At 35.0% G+C, this 23,529-nt stretch overlaps 1 protein-coding gene across 1 annotated transcript in view; it reads left to right on the top strand.

Annotated features, from left to right (window-relative positions):
• The window catches only part of UNC79 (unc-79 homolog, NALCN channel complex subunit), a 220,239-nt gene that overhangs the window by 25,888 nt on the left and 170,822 nt on the right, over positions 1–23,529 (top strand). The window contains 2 exon segments of the mRNA XM_049612255.1: positions 3,769–3,824; positions 4,509–4,638. Coding sequence (XP_049468212.1) covers positions 3,769–3,824; positions 4,509–4,638 — 186 coding nt within the window.

Below are 23,529 nucleotides of genomic sequence, written 5' to 3'. Positions count from 1 at the left end.
GAATTATGAGTCTGGAACTCCGTACAGAGCTCTGGGCTAGAGGTAATGAACCTTGAACCTACACATAAATGTTCAATGACCTTTATTGAATTGCATATAGATGGTAACTGAAGTTGTATATGAGTGTGAGATTGCTTAGGGGAGAGGAGAGCATAGAATGAAAAGTGGAGTGGGCTTATGATTGTGCTTTCAAGGACTCCAATAGATAAAGATCTAGTAGAAGAGGATGAACTTGTCAAGGAGGCAGAGAGGCTGTATCTGTTAGGATGTGTTTTGAACTACAAGAACGTTTGTTGTTTATTTGTTTACTTAGTAGGAAGTCTTACAGACAGCGCCACAGTATCAGGGGACTGAGATGGCGTCTTTGTGTTTCTCTTGGACTTCTCATATTTGCAAGATGGCTGTCACAGTGGGACTTGTTATATTCTTGAATAATCACATCCACAAACAGGTAACAGGATCAGTCAGGGTAATTAGAGAAAGGTCTCCTGTTGTCCCTCTTTCATCACAGAGGAAAAATATTTCAGAAGCCCCCAGTGGATTCTTTCTTAGGTCTAACTTGCCAGGGCTGAGTCACATGGCCATCTCTAGCTGCCAGGGGCTCTGGGAATGTGTCTTGCTTTGTAGTCTGTGCATTGGGAGATACACGAGGAAGAAAGGGTTGTTGATAGTGTTTGAGTAGCAACAGTAGTGTCAGCTACAGGTAATAAAAGAGGGTTAGTCATGAAATCAAGGGAAGAGAGGTTTTTATTTTTTAAATTTTTTTAAATGTTTATTTTTGAGAGAGAGCATGAACAGGGGAGGGGCAGAGAGAGAGGGGGACAGAGGATCTCAAGCGGGCTCCACCCTGACAGCAGAGAGCCTGATGCAGGGCTCGAACGCACTAATCGTGAGATCATGACCTGAGATGAAGTCGTATACTCAATGGATTGGGCTCAACCTTCCCAGGTGCCCTGGGAAGAGAGTATTTTGAAAAGGAGATAGCCGTCAGCACTACTGAGTGCTTCTGAAGGTCAAATAAGAGGCAGATTGAAGTATGTCCATTGAATTCAATGACACAGAGGTCACTGGTGACCAAAGTGGAACCTGGTTCAGTGCTGTGATAGGGTTGGACGACAGCTTCAGGAATATGCAAAACAGGTGTCTAACTAGGTGACAAGTAAACATAGGCAAGTAAACATAGGCAAATCAAAGAAGCTTGCTGTTGCATAGCTTCTAAGAATTCCTCAACAAGGTGAAATTGGTGACTGAATGATAAAAGACTCCTATTCTAATCTATCATTCTGTTACTTGCTATTTGTTTAACCTTGGGCAAGATAGGAAACTAAGCCTGTTTCCTAATTGCAACATGGTGGTTATGAGATAATATGTATAAGACTTCTAAAACAATACCCAGCACATAATGAACCCTCAATAAATATGAGGCTTTATTACAATCCTATTGGGCAGTTTTTTATCCTATGTAATTCTTGATCTCATTGATATGTTTATATTATATGATTATTGTTGCTAGGGATTTTCCTTAATATTTCTTTTGTTAATAAGAGGAAGGATCTCAGTCAAAAGCTTGATAAAGTCAAGGGCTTACGTGATTTTTGAAATGTATGAATACTATAAGGACATAAGTAATTTTTTATTTTATTAAAATTTTTTGTTATTATTAAAAATTATTATGGAAGTATAGCTGACATATAATTATATTAGTTTCAGGTGTACAACATAGTGATTCAACAATTCTGTACATTACTCAGTGTTCACTGTGATAAATGTGGTAACCATCTGTCACCATACAATATTATTACAATATTGTTGACTGTATTCCCTCTGCTGTACTTTTCATCTCTATGACTTATTTATTTTATAACTGGAAGATTCTGCCTCTTAATCCCCTTCACCTATTTTGCCCATCCTTCACTCTTCTTCCCTCTGGCACCCATCAGTTTGTTCTCTGTATTTATGAGTCTGTTTCTGTTTGTTTGTTTTGATTTTTAGGTTCCACATATAAGTGAAATCATATGGTATTTGTCTTTCCTTGTCTGACTTATTTCACTTAGTGTAATATTCTCTGGTTCTGTCCATGTTTTCACAAATGACAAGATTACATTCTTTTTTATGGCTGAGTAATAATATTCCATTGTATATATTATATCCACATCTTTATCCATTCAGCTATTGATGGACATTTAGGTTGCTGCCGTATCTTGGCTTTTGTAAATACTGTTGCAATAAACATAGGGTTACATGTATCTTTTCAAATTAGTGTATTTGTTTTCTTTGGGTAAATACCCAGTAGTGGAATTACTGAATCATATGGTATTTTTCTGTTTTATTTTATTTTATTTTTTATTTTTTAAAATTTACATCCAAATTATTTAGCATATAGTGCAACAAGGATTTTAGGAGTAGATTCCTTAGCGCCCCTTACCCATTTAGCCCATCCCCCCTCCCACAACCCCTCCAGTGGTGTTTTTCTATTTTTAATTTTTTGAGAACATCCATATTGTTTTCCACAAGAGTTGTATCAATTTACATTCCCATTAATGGTGCACAAAGGTTCCCTTTCCTCCATGTCCTTGCCAATACTTGTTATTACTTGTCTTTGTGATGCTAGCAATTCTAACCGGTGTGAGGGTTAGCTCTTTGGGGTTTTGATTTGCATTTCTCTGATAATGAGTGATGTTGAGCATCTTTCCATGTGTCTGTTGGCTATCTGTGTGTCTGTTCAGGTCCTCTGCCCATATTTTAATAAAATTATTTGTTTTTTTGGTGTTGAATTGTGTGAATTCTTTTTATGTTTTGAGTATTAGCCCCTTATCAGACATATTACTTGCAAATATCTTCTCCCATTTAGTAGGTCGCCTTTTTGTTTTGTTGATGGTTTCCTTTAATGTGCAAAAGCTTTTTATTTTGGTGTAGGCCCATTTGTTAATTTTTGCTTTTGTTGTCCTTGCCTAAGGAGACAGATCCATAAATATGTTGCTAATAAGGCTGACGTCCAAGAGTTTACTGCCTATGTTTTCTTTTAGGAGTTTTATGGTTTTAGGTCTCACATTTATGTCTTTAATCCATTTTGAGTTTATTCTTATTTAATTTAAAAAAATTTTTAATGTTTATTTATTTTTGAGAGAGAGAGAGACAGTGTGAGCCAAGAAGGGGCAGAGAGAGAGAGGGAGACACAGAATCTGAAGCAGGCTCCAGGCTCTAGCTGTCAGCACAGAGCCCGATGCAGGGCTTGAACCCACGAACCGTGAGGTCATGACCTGAGCTGGAGTCTGGCGCTTAACCAACTGAGCCACCCAGGTGCCCCCATTTTGAGTTTATTCTTTTTTAAAAAAATACTTATTTGTATATTTTGAGAGAGAAAGAGCGGGCACACATGCGTGCACATGTGCACTCGTGCACACACACACACACACACACACACACACACACACACACACACATGAGTTGGGGAGGGGCAGAGAAAGAGGGAGAGAGAATCCTAAGCAGGCTCCTGATGGGGGGCTCGATCCCAGGAACCATGAGATCATGACCTGAGCTGAAATCAAAAGTTGGGTGCTCAACCAACTGAGTCACCCAGGCTCCACCATTTTGAGTTTATTCTTATGTATCTGTAAGATAGTAATCCAATTTTATTCTTTTGGAAATAAGTAACTTCTAATTTAATGATTAGAGTGTAAAGTCATACTAATATATTTTATTATATCTCAAAGGATATTTTATCTAGTATTTACAATTCATGCTCAAATTATATTTTCTTCCTCACAGTGTATCATTGTCAATTATTGGAATGCCTCATGAAATATAAGCAAGAAGTCTGGAAAGTAAGTTTTGGGCCAAATTTAACTCATTGCCACAAACTTAATTTATATAATATAGTAAAAATTGTTTGCAAAACAAAGGTCAAATTTATTGGTGTCTTATTATTTTGGTGTGGCAGAACTTGGAGTTCTTTCCTCCCTGGTTAACTTACTATTTAAAGCAGAAACGTTACTTGACTAACACAGTAGCCTGACAGAAAAAGTAATTGAGTATCTCTTATTCTTATAATTTAGCAAATACTATATTACATGACAATTTTATTTAATTCGAAATGGTGCTCAAGAACCTGTCTTCTTTCAAATAGGAGATGTGAATGTTATGAAATATGTTTTAGAAAACTATTTTTAAAATGCAGTGTTTGGCAAACTGGTTTATGCTATTCTAAAATCTTTCTTTAACGTTATCCTGGATAGAGAAGAATTTGTTAAAAGACAGTGTAGTTTTGCCCATTACCTGGAGGGCGAATTAGGGAGGGCTTATTTACAGAACCAATAAATGAATAATAAAAAATAATGTTTTAATCTCAGATGATCTCATCTGAGAAACAGACGTAGGTAATGAGATGTCAGGGAAATTAACCACCCAACCCTTCTATTGGAATTTTAACTGCTTTGGTAATATTAAGTGAGCTGTTTGTATTTTTATTTGATGATGCTAAGTCAAAATATGCTTCCTGTTTCCTTTAGGATCTTTTGTACGTGATTGCCTATGGGCCTTCACAAGTGAAACCTCCGGCTGTACAGATGTTGTTCCATTACTGGCCCAATTTAAAACCTCCTGGGGCAATAAGTGAATACAGGGGCTTGCAGTACACAGGTAAGATGAGAATAAGCCCTGGGATGCCCCATTTTAATTCTCTTCGGCCACATTTGCCTCACCTACTTATTATTTGTTTTAGTCTTGCTGGATTATATTTATGTGCCTTGAGACATTGTCATAAACCCTTTCTGAAACTAGGTGTTATAAAATCAATTAATGAAAGTCAATTTCAAGAGCATTTATGACATTGCAGCAAATAGCCTAAGTCTTAGTCTCATTCGCTGTACACCTGGCGTGGGTGTTAACTATTGCTAAGCTGAATCAAAGGTGTGAGCAGTGACTATTGCCGCTGGTTTGCCCACCATTTAGCAAAACCTCAGCTGGCTAATTCTGCTTGGAGAAGACTTGCACGTTTGACATTACCAGTTCATACCCTAAATAAAAATTAAGAGACCGTGAAAGCCTAGTTGGACAGGAAGAGTCAACAATTGGTGAATATTTGTATAATAACCAAGAAGTAAACGTTGAATTTAAATGTAAAGATGTGTATTTACCCAACAAACAAACAAAAAAACACCTTGAGTTCTATTGTTTATGTTTGTGTATTATAAAATCAAAGAAGGAACCTATGCTTAATGGAGTTTCTGATGTCCTTGCCTGCTCTGTCCCCCCACCTAGTTGTCTACATATTTTCATGAAAATAGGAGAAGTGGATATTTTGGCAAAGATAGCTTTTATTCAAGTTATTGTGAGATTGTACACTGATCCTCTGAGAATCTCCTTCTTTCTTGGTATTACTTGTCTTTCCCATGATGATTTGAGGTGATTCAAAGGGGATTTAACTTAATTCAGGTGTCTGATTTATGTTCCTGATGAAAGCCAAGTGTTAAGAGATGTTAACACCTGTTTTTTGGGCTTTGATGGTCTCTGGTGGGCTTATTCTGAATTCAGAAAAAATAATATTGGCTTTAGTGGTAGTAATAATATTAATTAAAACAATGAAGGTAAATAGTACCTTTTTAAAAAATGGAAATTGGTGTCATTGGTATTTTAAATCATGGATAGTAGAGAATATTTGAATATTGTTAAGTGGATAATTTGAATATAAAAAAAGGAAAAAATTTGGAAGCACTAATAAAATACATGAAATGGCTGGAATATTCAACTTCTCAATATATCCCTGCAATAAGCATGACGTGATGTATGAATGGGGAACCAGTATCAAATGAAATTTATTTGATAAATATTTGAAGAGTAACTATTATGTGCCAGGCACTGTTTGCTGATGCCGTAAGAACCGATTCAGAACCAGACCCCATGGAGCTTAATGCAGTCTGGATATGGAAACTGATTCACTTCTTCAACAAATGTTTATGGGGTGTCGACAGGTGTTATTCTAGGCACCGAGTGGTAAAGTGATGAAAACAGACTAAAATCACTGTGTGTGGACATTTCAGTTTTCCGGGGAAGACCAGGAAACTGCTTTACAGTGTAATAGGGGCAAAGGCAGAACAAATACAAAGAGCTATGGGAATATGCAGCAGGGGCCTCTGACCTCACCCTGAGGGTGGGCAAGTTTGGGGAGGGTTAAATTGTCATGTGTCATGTGTCACTCGCATGTAAGCTGACACCTGAAAGATACGCACACTCTAGATGTCAAAGGGAGAAGGGATCATGAGTGGATAAAATGCAAATTTGAGGCAGGAGGAACACATGGGTTCAGACTTAGAGGCCAGAGATAGCATGATACTATTTAGGAACCAGAAAGGGTTATGTGCAGCCAGACAATGGAGTGACAGGAGGAGAGCAGCTAGAGATAAGCAGAAAGGCTGGCAGGGCCTGTGAAGGAGTTGGGATTTTATCCTAACAGCAAAAGGAAACCACTGACAGGTTTTAAACGGAGAAGCCGCATGATGAGATTCGCCTGTTCAGAGCATCCCAGAAGCCTGGCAGGCTGACAGCAGCTTCCGTTTACCCCTGTGACCCTACCTGCTAGGAAGAGCCAGTCAACCATGTCTCCTCAGAATAGCTCAGTCTGTGTCTACTGAGATCAGAGCTACTCTTTCATCTTTTCTTGGCCGATCTGAACAAGATGCCTGTGTCTACCGGCATCCATTCTTCAGTCCATTGCTGTGATTGTACTTCCGTCCACCTTCATTCTTTCAAGTGTGTCATTGTGTGCCTGCTACCTGCCAGGCACTGTCCAAGGCCCTGGGGTAGTGACTCTCTTGGAACCCCCATCCTAGTTGACCATGGCATTCTATGCAGGAAACAAGAGATCATGGGAAAAAAATGAATCATTCTGCTCCATGTATTACTATTGATCTAGCAATGGCTGTTTGTCAGACATTGTTCTAGCTGCTTCTGTCTCACTTAATACTTTCACCTTATCCTGACTGAACACAGTTATGGACCAGCATTATATTGGGTTTTACAGACATTTTCTTAATTAATCCTCACAAAAATCTTGGGATGTAGGTTTTCTTATTTAAACATTATAGGTGACAAATGGGACAGAGTTTGAGTAACATCCCTAAATTCACACAGAGAATCCCTAAATTCACACAGCTTGAATCTGGACTTACATTATGTTCATTGAAAACCCACATTTTTCTGTTCTAACAGTGTGACATTGCTTCTTTGAATTCAGTTCTTTAATTAAACTTTAGCAGGAGCATTAGAAATTTTCTATAACAGGGGCGCCTGGGTGGTTCAGTCGGTTGAGTGTCCTACTTCAGCTCAGGTCATGATCTCGTGGTTTGTGAGTTCGAGCCCCGCATGTGTGCTGACAGCTCAGAGCCTGGAGCCTGCTTCTGATTCTGTGTCTCCCTCTCCCCCTGCTCATGCTCTGTCTCTCTCTGTCTCTCAATAATAAATAAACATTAAAAAAAACTTTTTTAAATAAAAAAAAGAAATTTTCTACATCTGTCACAATGAAAGATGCACTGAAGGGTATCATCAGTATTTAGTTGTTACTCTGACTCTACATATACATTATTCTTAATAATAAAAGTTATATGGATACAGAATTTCATGGGCTTGGAAACTCAAATATGAAATACTTTCTTAGGGACCAGAAGCTTTTGTATGCTTTCTGAGTGATTTATTTCTTTTTTAAAAAGTAAAATTAATTTTTTAAAAGGAAACATTGCTCTTAGAAAAATTATAGAACTATATAAGAAAGAAAAAAGAATACTACTACCCAGAGATGACCAGTGTTAACATTTTGGTGTATTTCTCTCTAGTTTTTTGATATGTATTTTAAAATGAAATAGAGCTCATATTGTATATAATTATACAAGGTTTCCCTCCCAAGCTTTCATTACGACATTTTTAAGATCAGAAAAGTTCAAAGACTAACACTATGAACATATCTATAGCCACCTAGATTTAATAATTGTTAGTAATTAGCCATTATTTTAACTTTATATATGTGTATATAAATTATTTGTTGTTTTTTAAGCATAGTGACATAGGAATAATTACATCTGATGTGAAAATCAAATAGTGAGGATTTGGCAAGATGCAATGTTTGCCTCTTTTGGGCTTATTACTATTTATCAACAACAAAAACTCCTTCAATTAGTTTGTTCATCGAATATGAGTCTTAAAGATGCAAGAATTACAAGAAGTTTCTTGGCAATGGAAATAGCCATTCTGTTGTCCTATAACACTCTGCTTCTGTGGGGGAGAAAGAAATTATTGAGTCTTTTGTTTTTGTATGTGTGTGACGGTGTCTCAACTGGTAAATAATTTAGGTCAGCACTGGTTGTTGTGTGGTTTCCATCTGAACTATGGAACAAAAGATGTAGCACAAGATCTACATTTCCAAGACAGTTTGTTGCAGAAGTGATAAAAATGAACTGAGAATAAGTACTACAAGGTTAGACTTTGGGCTAGGCTACCAGATATCTAACCTTACCTTAGTACAGTTGGATTCTTGAGTTGTATACGAGTAGAAGAAAGTCTACCAGTACTTTTATGTCATAATTTCTCCATTATTGACTTCTTATTTATCTTTTTGTTATTTTATCTCCACAAATTTAAAAAAGTATTTTAAACCTTTTATATTTGTACTTTATACTCATATGGAAAAACACAGATTTTAGGTGTATGGGGAACATCTTCCACCATGTTTACCACCATGATTACCTCCTCCTTCTACCCCAAAGGTAACCACTAAGTTGACCTCCAACATCCAAGATTAGTTTTGCCTATTTCTGAATTGTATATAAATGGAATCATGCATTATTTGTGTGTGTGTGTGTCTGTGTGTATGTGATTTGTCTATGGGTTGAGCATAACTGTGTTTTGTTCGTTTTTATTGCTACATATATTCTACAAAATTAATGTACTACAGTGTATGTATTGATTTTACTATTAATGGATATTTGGGTTGTTCCAACTTTTTGGCTATTACAAGTAACGCTGCTCTGAACATTCTTCTATGTATCTTTTGGTGTGTGCATGCACACATTTCTGTTAGATATAGGCCCATGGTGGGATTGCTGGATCAAAGGGTGTGCACATATGTAATTTTTACATCTCCCCCCCCCCCCAGCATATATCTAATTTTAATGGATGATGGCAAACAGTTTTCCAAAAAGGGTTGTACTAAACTATATTCCTGTTACCAGTATATGAGAGTTATTTTTGTCTATATTCCACATTTGGGGCAATACTTGATTTGTTTTCAAAATTTTACCTTTTACATTTAGATGTATCTGAAATTAATTTTTCTGTATGGTGTGAGGTAATGGTCAATTTTTTCCTCTATGGATAGTCAGTGGACTCAACATCATTTATTGAAAAGATTGACCTCTTCTTACTGCTTGGTACATTTTTATCATAAATCAAGTGTTTATTTAAGGATGGTTCTCTGGGGTCTTTATTTAGTTTAATTAGTATATTTTTCTTTTCCCCAAAGCCACACTGAATTAATGTAGTTTAATAATAAAACTTTATATCTTTCAGTGCAAGTCTTTCTACCTTGTTATTATTTTTCTCTTCCTTGTCTCCCCCTGATTTCTCTTCTTCCTGTTCTTTCTCCTTCTCCTTATTTTCTTCTTCCTACTTCAAAGTTATTCCTAGCTATTTGCTAAGTTAAAGAGTTAAGTTAAACACACACAAACACACCTGAACTACTAGGATTTTGACAGACATTTCCTGGAATCTATAGATCAATGTGGGGAACTGACTTCTTTATAGTATTAAATCTTCCAATCTATGTGCATAGCATATCTCATTTATTTAGACTTTCTTTAGTTTCCTTCAATGCTGTTTTATAGTTTTCTGTGTAGGTGGTTTACCTATATCTCATGTAGTGTGTTCCTAGGTATTTATTTTTTTGATGTTATTGTCAGTGATACATCTTTGAAAAATTAAACTTTCTAACTCTTTGTTGCTAGTATGTAGACATGCAGGTAATTCTTGTATATTGATTTTGTATCCAGAAACCTTGCAAAATCACTTTTTAATTCTAATAATTTATTTGCAGTTAAAAAAATTCTGTGTGTGCAATTATATTACTGCTAAATAATAGCAATTTAATGTCTCCTTTTCGATCCTTAAGTCTTTTATGTCTGTTGACTTATTGCACTGGCTGAAACCTCCTTTGCTATGCTGAGTTTTAAGTTCATGGTTTCTTCTTTGACCCATGGGTCATATAGAAGGATGATGATTGATTTCTAAACATATGGGGATTTTCCTTGTGAAATTTTGTATTGATTTATAGTTTGATTCCTCTGTGGCCAGACAACATACTTTGTATTATTTCATTTCTTTAACACTTCTTACACTTTCTTTAGGGTTGAGCCTATGGTTATTTTGTAATGTTCTGTATACTTAAAAAACATCTCTTGTATTTGGTAGTTGTTTGCTACTGTGTTCTATATATGTCAAATAAATAAAATTTGTTAACTGTGTAGTTTAAAACTTCTATATCCTTATTGCATCTTTTCTTCTATTGGTTACCAAGGGTAGAATTTTAAAATCTCCTACTATGACTGTGGATTTGTGTATTCCTCCTTGTAGTTCTGCCGATATGTGCATTATTAGGTGCTTACAAATTTAGAATGCAATATTTATTTTTTCCAACGTGTATTTATTCTTGAGAAACAGAGAGAGACAGAATGTGAGTGGGGAGGGGCAGAGAGAGAGGGAGACACAGAATCCAAAGCAGGCTCCAGGCTCTGAGCTGTCACCACAGAGCCTGACATGGGCTTGAACTCACAGACTGTAAGATCATGACCTGAGCTGAAATCAGATGCTTAATTGACTGAACCACTGAGACTCCCCAAGAATGCAATATTTTCAAGTGAATTGAAACTTATATCATTATGAAATGTATGTCTTATCTCTAGCAATGCTTATTTGTGTTAAAATCTACTTTGTCTTAGACTAATATAACTATACCAGCTTTCATGAATATAGCTGTACCAGCTTTCATGAGTGTTTGCATACTGTAACTTTCCACCCTTTTATTTTCAACCATTTTACATTCTTATATTTCATGTGTGTCTTCTGAGCAGCATAGAGTTCTATATTTTAAAGTCAATTTTCATGATTTTTGCCTTTGTTTGGAGCACCTAGTCCATATATATACAATATAATTACTGGCATATTTCATTTTAAATTCACGATTTTTCTGTTTGCTTTCTATTTCTCCTGCCTTTTCTGGGTTCCCTTTTTTTTCTCTCCCTTTTGCCTCTTTTGCACTGATTGAGTATATTTAAGTATTCTGTCTTTGTCTTATTGAATTATTCAATCTTCTGTAGTCTTTTAATTATTACCCTAGAGATTATACCTTGCATTCTTGACATATCAGTGTCTAGTATAAAATAGCACTTTTACCGTTTCCTGTGAAATGACAGATGATTTTAACTTTTTTTTTTAGCCCTTCCAAACTTCCATGCTATATTCTCTATTTTTTATAATTTTACAACATGTAATTATTATTGGTCCTTGCAGCCAATATTCACTTGATTTTCTTTTTTCTGGCCCCGCCCCCTACCCCTTTTTATATTTCTAAGCTCTCATCTGGGATTTACTTATTTTTCCTTAATAATACGTTTTTATATTTCCTTTAGTGCCCTTCTACTGGGGATAAATTTTCTCAGTGTTTGTTTGAAAACATCTTTATTTTGCCTTTATTTTTTAAAGCTATTTTCTTAGTATATAGAATTCTATAACAGTGATTTTCTTTTCACACTTTGAAGATATTTCATGATCTTCTCATGTTCATTGTTTCTATTGAGAAGTCAGCTGTCATTGTTGCTCTTTTGAAGGTAAATTGCCTTTTGTATTTTGAATTTTTTTCTATTTTGTTGAAATTTAAAAAATATCTTTTCCCAGTTTTATTGAGAAATAATTGACATACATCACTGTAAGAGTTCAAGGCATACAGCATGATGGTTTCATTTACATATATTGCTATTGTTACAGTAGCTTCAGCTAACCTCCATCATCTCATATAGATATAATATAAAGAAAAGAAAAGAAAAGAAAAGAGAAAAAAAAAGAAAAATATTCTCCTTGTATTGGGAACTCTTAGGATTCACTCTCTTAACAACTTTCCTACATATCATCTGGCAGTGTTAACTGTATTTATCATGTTTTACATCACATCCCTACTACTTATGTGTCTTATAACTGAAAATTTGTACTTTTTGACCACCTTCCTCTAATTCCTCCTCCCCACCCCACCTCTGGTAACTGATCTCTTTTTCTGATCTCTTTTTCTCTTTTTCTATGATCCCACATATAAGTGAGATCATACAGTATTTGTCTTTCTCCGTCTGACCTATTTCACTTAACATAATGCCTTCAAAGTCCATCCATGTTATTGCAAATGATAGGATTTCCTCATTTTTAATGGGCTAAATAATATTCCTTTGTGTGTGTATATCACAACTTTACTCATTCATCTATTGGTGTGCACTTAAGTTATTTCCATGTCTTGGCTATTGTAAATAATGCTGCTCTTTTACATTCATGCAGATATCTTTCTGAGTTAGTGTTTTTATTTCCTTGGGATATATTCCCAGAGGTAGACTTGCTGGATCATATGATAGATTTATTTTTAATTTTGGGGGGATACTCCATATTGTTTTCCTTAGTGGTTGTACCAATTTACAATTTGACCAACAGTGCAAGGAATCCTTTTTCTCTACATCCATGTTAACATTTATTATCTCTTGTCTGTTTGATCATGGCCATTCTAACAGGCATGAGATGATACCTCACTGTGGAATTTGCATTTCCCCAGTGACTAGTGATGTTGAGCATCCTTTCATGTGCCTGTTGGCCTTTTGTATATCTGCTTTTAAAAAATGTCTATTCAGCTATTCAAGTCCTTTGTACATTTTTTAAATTGGGTTATTGTATAGATTCTTTATGTATTTTAGATTCTAATCCCTTATCAGATATATGTGTTGCAAATATTTTTTTCCATTCTGGAGGTTGTCTTTTCACTTTGTTGTTTCTTTTGCTGTACAGAAGCTTTTTAGTTTGAGGTAGTTTGATTTTGTTGCTTATGCTTTAGGTGTCATATCCAAAAAATCATTACCAAGACCCATGTTAAGGAGCTTTATTCCTATGTTTCCTTCTAGGAGTTTCGTGGTTTCAGGTCTTACATTTAACTCCTTAATCCATTTTGAGTTAATATTTGTGAGTAGTATAAGATTGTGTTTCAGTTTCATTCTTTTATTTATGAATGTCAAATTATACCAGCACCATTTTATTGAAGAAATTGTCTTTGTCCATTGAAGTATTCTTGACTCCCTTGTCAAATATTAGTTGGCTGTATACGTTTCAGTTTATCTCCTGGCTTTTGATTCAGTTTCATTGGTTTATTTGTCTATTTCTATGCAGTACCATAGTGTTTTGATTACTGTAGCTTTATAATATAGTTTGAAATCAGGGAGTGTGTTGCCTCCTATTTTGTTCTCCTTTCTTAGGCTTTCTTTGTCTATTTGGGGTCTTCTGTGGTTCCATATATATTTTGGGAGTGTTTTTTCTACTTCTTGTAGAAAATGCCATTGGAATCTTGATAGGGGTTGCATTGAATCTATAGATGGCTTTTGGTAGTAGTGATAGTTTAATAATTATTCCTCCAATCCATGGACATGCAATACCTTTCTATTTGTGTCTTTGGTTTCTTTAATTATTGTTTTATAGTTTTCTGTTTAGAGATATTTCACCTCTCTGGTTAAATTTATTCCTAATAATGTTATTGTTTTTGATGCTATTGTAAATGGGATCAGTTTTTTAAATTTCTTTTTCAGAAAGTTCATTGTTAATGTATAGAAATGTTACTTATTTTTATATGTTAATTTTTGTATCCTGCAACTTTATTGAATTCATTGGTTAGATATAGCAGATTTTTGGTTGAGTCTTTAGGATTTTCTATATAAAAATCATGTCACCTGCAAATAGGGATAATTTTACTTCTTCCTTTCCAACTCTGATACCTTTTATTTCCTTTTCTTGCCTGATTGCTCTAGCTAGGATTTCCAGTACTATGTTGAATAGGAGTGGTGAGAATGGGCACCCTGTCTTGGTTCTGATCTTAGGGGAAAGGTTTTCAACCTCTGATTGCTGAGTATGTTGTTAACTGTTGGGCTTGTCACATATGGCCTTTAGTATATTGAGATGTTTCTGGCATGTAGTTTAAGACTTTTTATCATGAATAGATGTTAAATTTTGTCGAGGGCTTTTTATGTGTCTATTGAAATGATCATATGATTCTTTTCTTTCATTCTATTAAGTGAAGTATCACATTAATTGATTTGCATATGTTGAGTGATCCTTGTATCCCAGGGATAAATCCTACTTGATCATGGTAAATGATACTTTTATTAGCTACTGAATTTGGTTTGCTAGTATTTGCTAGTATTGCTGACAATTTTTGCTTCTATATTATTCAGGGATATTGGCCTATAGTTTTCTTTTCTAATAGTGTCTTTTCTGGTTTTGGTATCAGGATAATACTGGCCTCATAAAATGAGTTTGGGAATGTTCTGTCCTCTTTGATTTTTTTTGGAAGTGTTTGAGAAAGATTGGTGTTTTCTTCTTTAAATGTTTGGGAAAAATCAGTGAAGCCATTTGTTTCTGGGCTTTTGTTCATTGGGCGATTTTTGATTACTAATTCAATCTACTTACTAATAGTCTATTCAGATTTTTTATTTCTTTTTGATCCAGTCTTGGTAAGTTGTATGTTTCTAAAAATTTTTCCATTTCTTCTAGGTTGTCCAGTTTGTTGACATACAGTTGTTCACAGTAGCCTCTCACGATCCTTTGTATTTCTGGGGTATCAGTTATAATGTCTCTTTTTTCATTTAAAATTTTGTTGATTGGGGTCTTCTCTCTTTTTTCCTTGGTTAGTCTAGTTAAGGATTTGCCAGTTTTGTTTATCTTTTCAAAGAACCAACTCTTAGTTTGGTTAATCTTTTCTATTGTTTTTCTGTTCTTTATTTCACTTATTTTTGCTCTACTCTTAATTATTTCCTTTCTTCTGCTGACTTGGGGCTCAGTTTTTTTTCTTTTTCTAGTGGGTTAGGTTTTTTATTTGTGATTTTTCTTGCTTCTTAATGTAGGCATTTATTACTGTGAACTTCCCTTTTAAAACTGCTTTTACCACATCTCATAGGTATGTTTCCATTTGTGTCTCAGGAAACTTTTATTTCCCCTTTAATTTCTTCTGTGACCCATTGGTTGTTCAAGAGAGTGTTGTTTAATTTCCATGTGTTTATGATTTTTCCATTTTTCTTCTTGTTACTGATTTCTAGTTTCATGTTGTTGTGGTCAGAGAAGGTATGTGGTATGATTTCAATCTTCTTGAATTTGCCAAGACTTGTTTTGTGGCCTGTTTCTCTATATATGTGGCTTGTATATATGGTCTAGCTTGGAAAATGTCCCATGTGTGCTTGGGAAGAAAGTGTATTATACTGTTGTTGGATAGAATGTTCTGTACATGTCTGTCATGTTTATTTGGTCTATAGTGCTCAAATATGCAGTTCTTTATTGATTCTGTCTGGATGATCTATCCATTGCTGAGAGTAGGTTTTCTTTATTTTTTTTATTTTTTATTTTTTCAGTAGCTTTACTATGATACATCTAGTTGCGATGTTATTTATGTTTGTCTTTTTGGGAGGTTCATAGGACTTCTTGGCTTAATATCTCTTATCAGTTTTGGGAAATTGTCAGGCATTATCTCTCTTTTGTTGGTGTGTGTAATACTTTATTTAAAGGCATATTCCATATATAGCAAGGTGCACAAGTATCAAGTGCATGGCTGGATCAATTTTGACAAATGTATAATGCTCATTTAATCATTACCCACATAAACATAATAGAATGTTTCCATCACCCCAGAAAGTAATGGCATGACTCTTAACAGTTAATGCCCTTTCTTCCACTCTGATGTAGTCACTACTCCTGTTTATGTATAATTCCTATATTCATATAATTCAGGGATTTATATAAGTAGAGATCAAAGTATGTATTCTTTTATTTCTGACTTCTTCGCTCAACATGTTACTGAGATTAATTTGTATTGTTGAGGATATTAGTAGTTCTTTTTATTGTTAAAAGTAAGTATTCCACTGCATGAACATACCACAATTTTGTTTTGTTTTGTTTTGTTTTCAACTCTGATATTGATGTACATTTGGTTTGTTTTAAGTTTATGGCCAACATACATGAAGCTGTTATGAACGTTTTATACAAATCTTGTGTGGGCATATGCATTCATTTTTTTTGGGTATATAGTTCTAAAAGTGGAATTGCTGGGTCATAGGGTTTATAAGAAAATTCTAAACAGCTCTGTAAAGTGTTTATGCCATTTTATATTTCACTCAACAATGTATGAGAGTTTCAGATACTATACACCCTTGCTAACACTTTGCAGTGTTTTAAATTTTAGCTATTCTGGGGGGGTGTGTATCTCATTGTGGTTTTAATTTGCATTTCCTGGGTGACTGATGTGGAGTATTTTTTCATATGCTTATTGGTCATTTAGATATTTTATTTTATGAAGTACCTGCTAAAATCTTTTGCATAGGCATTAATTGGATTGTTTGCCTTTTTTTAAAAAAATCTTTATTTATTTTTGAGAGAGAGACAGCGTGTGAGCAGGGGAGGAGCAGAGAGAGAGAGGGAGACACAGAATGCGAAGCATGCTCCAGGCTCCAAGCTGTCAGCACAGAGCCTGACGCGGGGCTCGAACTCACGAACTGTGAGATCATGACCTGAGCCGAAGTCTGACGCTCAACTGACTGAGCCACCCAGGCGCCCTTGTTTGCCTTTTTTATTATTGTTATACAGTTGTTTTTTTATGTCGTTTGGTAGGAGTCATATGTTAGATTTATATATTACAAATATTTTCTTTCAATCTAGGATTGCTGTTTTACTCTCCTAACAGTGTCTTTTGATGAGCATGAGTTTTTAATTTTGATAAACTAAAATTTATCATTTTTTCATTTATGGTTAGTGACTTTTTGTTCTAAGAAATATGTACCTTCTCCAAGGTCATGAAGATATTCTCCCTTGTTTTCTTTTGGAAGCTTTTAGTTCAGCTTGCACATTTAGGTGTATGCTTCATTTAAGTTTAATTTTTTTTTTTTAACATTTATTTACTGTTGAGAGAGCACGAGCAGGGGAGGGGCAGAGAGAGAGGGAGACACAGACTCTGAAGCAGGCTCCAGGCTCTGAGGTATCAGCACAGAGCCTGATGCGGGACTGGAACCCACAAACCGCTAGATCATGTCCTGAGCGGAAGTCGGACACTTAACCGACTGAGCCACCCAGGCTCCCCCATTTAAGTTTAATTTTTGTGTGTGGCGGGTATGATTCATTTATTTCCTTATGGTTTGTTCTAGCACCCGTTGTTAAAAAGTTTATCCTTTTTCTTATATTGGCTTATATTGGCCTCTTGGTCATATATATGTGAGTATATTTCTGGAGTCTATTTTGTTTCATTGATCTGAATACCAGTACAAACTATGTTAAATAATTTGGCTTTATAGTCTTGAAGTCAGATACTGCAAGTCTGTTTTTCTTCTTTGATCATCTTCCCTATTTTATGTCTAATGCATTTCCATATAAATTTTAGTATTGGCTTTCATTTCTGCAAAAATGATTCTGCTGAGATTTTGATCTGTATTGTGTTAAATCTGTAATTCTATTAGGAAAAAACTGACATTGCAAAAATATGTTTTCTAATCCATGAACATGATATATTTCTTCATTATTTAAGTTTTCATTATTTAAGTCTCTCAACAGTGTTCTGTAGTTTTCAGTATAGAATTTTTGTATTTCTTTTGTTAAATTAGTTGCTAGATATTTGATTTTTTTTGTTGCTGTTGTAAATGGCATTATTTAAAATATTAATTTCCATTTGTTTATTAACAGTATGCAGAAATTCAGTCGATTTTTGCATATTCATCTTTATCCCATGACTTTGCTAAATTCAGTTATTAGTTCTAGTAGTTTGTTGGTTAGTCGGATTTTCTATATAAATGTGGTCATCTGTAAAAACAAATTTGCTACTTTCTAATTTTGTTAACATTTATTGTTGTTTGTTTGTTTCATTGCCTAGCACTTTTAGAACAATGTTGAATAGAGGTGGTAAGAATGGCCAGGATTGCTTTGCTCCTAACTTTAGGGAATATTTCACCATTAAGTGTGGGTTTAGCTCTTGGGTTTTGCAGATATCCTTTATGGTCAGTTTGGAGACATTTTGTTTTATTTCCAGTTGATCGAGAGCTTTATCCAGGAAAGGTGTTATTTTTTTTTTTTTACAAATACTTAGATGAACTAAAACGAACAACAGAGAAGAAAACAGTAATAGTTATGTATTTCATTGCTTTCTGCCCTTGTCTTTACTATTTTCTTCCTTTTCTTTTTTTGAATTTAATTTTCTCTTCTTTCTTTTCCCTAGCTTCTTGAAGTGAAAGCTTAAATTGTTGGCTTTCAACATTAATTTTTTTCTAATTTTCCATTTAAGGTTATCAGTTTCCCTCTAAGCTCTACATTAGCTGTATCCCACAAATTTTGGTTTGTTGTGTTTTTACAATCATTGATTTAAAAATATTTAAAAATTTCTAGTGCTAGATCTTTCTTTGCCTGTGTTATTTAGAAGAATCTTTTCAGATATTTGGGTTCTAATAATTTTTTGTTTTGATTTCCACTGTAATTGCACTGTAATCTGAATTTTTTTTAAGACTTCAAAGATGTCATTCCATTGTTTCTGATAATGAAACAAATTATCAGACAGAAATTAGACATCATTCTTATGATTGTATCCCTAAATGTAATATATTTTTTCTCTGCCTCTTTTAAAGATTTTTTCTTGATTTTCAGTGCTTCGTAATGATACTAAATTTCATATAGTTTCATTATGATCTGCTTAAGAGTAAAGGTCTTTTTATTTATTCTATTTGAGATTCGTTGAGCTTCTTGAATCTGTGGTTTCATGTTCTTCTTCAGTGTTGGAAAAATGTTGGTTGTTATCCTCTACAGGTATTTATTGTGCCCTTTCTTTGTCACCTCTCATCTTAGGATTTAAAAAAATATTTTCTATTGTTTCAGAGGTCTCAGGTATTCCATCCCCCACTGCCCCGCTTTTGGGGAGGGGGGAAAGTTTGTGCTTTAGTTGGGTTTATATTTATCTGTCCTCAAGTTTACTAATGCTTTCTTCTTCTGTGGCCAATATTTCTTAAAAGTTATATATATTCATCTTTCTGTGCTACACTCTGAATCTTGCTTCTGACTTGTCTTCCTGTTCACTAATCCTTTAGCCTCCCAATTTTATTTTTAGTTTTGCTCACTGTATTTTTAAGTTCTAGAATTTCCATTTGGTGCTTTAAAAAAGAAATTCCAATTCCTTGTTGATATTGTTAAACTTGTCTTTTACTTTATAGAACATATTAAGCATAGTTATTTGAAAGTTAGTTGGTTTCTGATAACTCAATTTTTGAATCTCTGAAAATTCTGATTTTATTGTTGTTTCTTTTGTTTACTTGTCTTGTGTGTGTGTATAAATTTATTCATTCATTATTTATACATATATATATTTATATTTGTATATATTATAAATTGTGTGCAAGCTGATAGAAAAACTGTAGAGCTAATTTGAGGTTTAGAAGATTATATTTCTTCAAACAGGATTTGCTTTTGCTTCTGGAAATTTTGAGGCTATGGACATTAGCAATCCAGGTCACTTTAGTGCAGCTTAAAAAAAGAAGACCTATGATCCATTCTTGAGATGATTTGAGGCTGGTTCTCAGTCCCTTTGAGGGTTGGTCTAATTCTGGTTCCCCTTTACTCTATGGTGTGGCCTTTTGAGACCTCTGCCCACGTCCTAGGGGGATTTTTAGGTCTCCCATTTTCAATTTTTGTTCCCCTACTTCAAATAGTTTGTTGAAATCTGTTCATCTTGTGGGATTGGCATATAGAGAAATTGGTAAAGAAGGAGGTGTGGCATCAAATGCCAGGTCCACCTTTTGATGATGCCTTCTTTTTTTGGATCATGGCCCCTTAACACCCCCTAAAGTTCTCTGTTTTTGTTGTTGTTGGTTTTGCTTTTAATCTTGTCCAGTTTTGTAATTGTTCTCAGTAGGAGAATCAGCTTAAACTAATTTGTCTGTCATTTTGGGGAAATGGAACCTAAACTTTTTTCTTGTAATATTTTCAAGAGTGGAATGTAGGTCATATGTATTTTTTGAGTTCAGGCATATTTAAGAATGTCTTTCTATTTCTTCACACATGAAAGAAGACTGCTTCACTGTGAAAAATATGTAAATATTGCTTCATTATTTTCTGGCATTTAGAATTATAGAAGACAAATCTTAGACAAGTGTGATTTGTCTGTTATAGAAATCCTTTTGGTCATTCTTAATTCTTGGAGATTTACTTATTAAAAAGACTTTTCTTAAGTATCTTTATGTATGAGTATCTTTTTATTGACTTTCACCAATAATGTTAAGAGTGCTTTCAGATCCCTTTTCAGTCTTTTTTAGGAAATTTCTCATTAATGAAATTTTAAATTATTGCTTTTTCAGGTTGGTATGTCCCTCAGGAATACCTATAATTCATAGGTCAAATTTCATTTTCTGTACTGTGTCGCTATTCTAACCACTATTTCCCATACATTTATCTTCTATATTCTTAGCTTCTCAGGTTGGTTTACTGTGTAACTTATTTGACTCCCCCCCCCCCATCAGCTCTATTTATTGCTTTGAATTAGGATTTCTAATTCTGCTATTTCATTTTTAGTTTAATTATACTTATCATATCTCTTGTCCAAATTCCTTTTTATCTCATTCTGTTAGCTTCCCATCTCACCATGAATTTCTGTGACTTTCTACTTCTGTTTTTATAGAGGCCATGTGTTCTTACATCAAGTTGCAGATGCTATAATACCTTCCTAAAATATTTTGACTCATAGACTAGATAATTTTCAGACATGTTTTCTCTCAAGTGTCTGCATAATATTTCCTTTCCTTTGAAGTATATGTTTGGTTGGTCCTTCACTTTTTTCTTTTTAAAATCAATTTTGCTGGTCCCATTAGTGGCCAGGTGAGTATGGACTGTGCCTCATGGTGGTGCTGTCCTGGCCCATGCAGCAGCCAGGTGGGCCTGAACCAGGACTTAAGTCCCACCAGTGGGGACCATCTTGTGCATGGCTTCCATCTCTTCACCCTAAGGGTGCAGAGGCCTGTGCCAGGCTAGGGCTGTTGGGTCTCTTGGGCCAGGTGCACATGTATCTTTGCCTAAGGGAGCCCCACTTGTGTGAATGAGGAGGCTGTGGCCAGGCGACTGGACCACTGGCCACCCCTGAAGCATCAGCTAGATCGTCATGTGGCCTGATTGCTATGTTCATTCCATATATGTGCAAAGATGCAAGCCAGGCTGCGTGGGTGCAGTCCTGACTCCAGCATGACCTCGCTCCATGACCTTGTCAAGTTACTTATACTCTCTGTGCTTGATCTGTGACCTTTGAGGATATGGCCATTGACTTAACACTGGAAAAGTGGCAGCAGCTTGATCCTGCTTAAAGGACTACCTTTAGGGATGTGAGGCTAGGGAAATATAGGAACTTCACATCAGTGGGATGCTCAGTTTCCATATCAGATATGATCTTCACATTGGAGTCAGGAGGACAGCTGTGGATAGTAGGGGAAGGAACACCACCTCCAGGTTGTCCAGGAGATGACTAGGAAATTGGTAATCAAATAGGAATGCACCAAGAATTTAAGGAGACTTTTGAATCAAGTGAATTTCGTTTATGATGAAGCACCTACTAAGCAGAAAGTCTATGAATATGAAGCTTTTGCAAACATATTTCATCTCAGTGTAAACATTGTCCCATCCAGACAAAAACTCCATGAACATGTCTTAGGTGGAAGGAGTTTGAAAGATAACTTAGATTTACTTAATTTAGAAGAAAGAAGCTTTCTGAATTTAATGGAGATGAGAAATTATTCAACTATAATTAATTTCAAATTACCCATGAAAAAAACTGATACAGGTAAGAAAACCTTATGAATGAGGGCAAGTATTTAGTCAGAAGTAATACCTGATTGGACACCAGAGAGTCCATCCTGAAGAGAAAACCTATGGATGTAATAAGTGTGAGAAAGTCTTTACTGATTGATCATCCTTTACTAGACACATGAGATCTCATGCAGGTGAGAGACACTATGAATGCAAATTCAGCCAGAAAGCCTTTAGCAGAAAAACCTCATTATATACCAGATAATTCAAACTAGAGAGAAACTCTATGAATGTGGAAATGCCTTCAGTAATAGTTCTTCTTTTAATAGGCATGAAAAAATGCATACTGGTAATAAATCCTATAAATGTAATGAATGTGGGATGCTGTTCAGTGTGTGGTAGGTTGTTATACCAGCCCCAAAAGACTAAGACATCATTATTCAATACAAACTTCAAATCATCAAAATTACTTTGGCAAGAAGAATTCTGAAATTTTGTTTTTTTCTGAACTTGCATCAGTTAGAATTCCTTTGTGTTGGAAATAACAGAATGTTGAAACTGACTTAAGCAACAAAAGGAACTTTATTGGTACACATCACAGGAAAGTCCAGTATAGCTACTTTTTTTTTTTTTTTTTTTTTTTGAGAGAAAGAGCAAGTGAGCATTAGCAGGGGAGGAACAGAGGGAGAGAGAGAGAGTCTCAAGCAGGCTTCATGCCCAGCATAGAGACTGACACAGGCCTCGATCTCACAACCATGAGATCATGACCTGAGTGGAAACCAAGAGTTAGATGCGTAACCAACTGAGTCACCCAGGCACCCCAGTATAGCTATTTAAAATGGAGAAAGAGATAATTTGACATCTTGAGAAAAGACTCAAAATCGAGTCTTCCGATTGACGAACATGGCATATCTAACCATTTATTTAGGCCTTGTTTAATTTGTGTCAGCAATATTTTCTAGTTTTCAGTGTATAGGTCTTACAGATATTTTGTTAAAGGTATTCCTAAATGTTTTGTGGGTTTTGATACTGTTGTAAATAGTATTTAAAAATTTAATATTTCTACTTGTTTATTGCCATTATATAGAAATGTAATTGATTTTTCTATTTTGACTTCATATCCAGCAACCTTGCTAAATTCACTTATTAGTTTTTGTAGCTTATTTTTAAGTTCTTAAGATTTTCTATGTACATGATTATACTCTCTGGCAAATTAATATAATTAAACATTTTTCTTTTTCCTGCCATGCCTCCTTTCCTTCCTCCCTCCCTCCCTCTCTCCCATCCTTTCTTCCTTCTTTTCTTCTTTCTCCCTGTCGCCCCTTCCTTTCTCTCTTTCTTTTCCTCATTGTGCTGGCTCATATGTCCACTTCAGTGTTAAATAGAAGTACTGCAAGTGACTATCTTTGTTTTCTCCCTCTGTCTCTATGGGGCATGTATGCAGCATTAAAT

This window comes from Panthera uncia (genome assembly GCF_023721935.1).
Source record: "Panthera uncia isolate 11264 chromosome B3 unlocalized genomic scaffold, Puncia_PCG_1.0 HiC_scaffold_1, whole genome shotgun sequence".
NCBI lineage: Eukaryota > Metazoa > Chordata > Mammalia > Carnivora > Felidae > Panthera > Panthera uncia.
The sequence above is the reverse complement of the archived record's forward strand: the minus strand, read 5'-3'. Positions and strand labels throughout refer to the sequence as shown.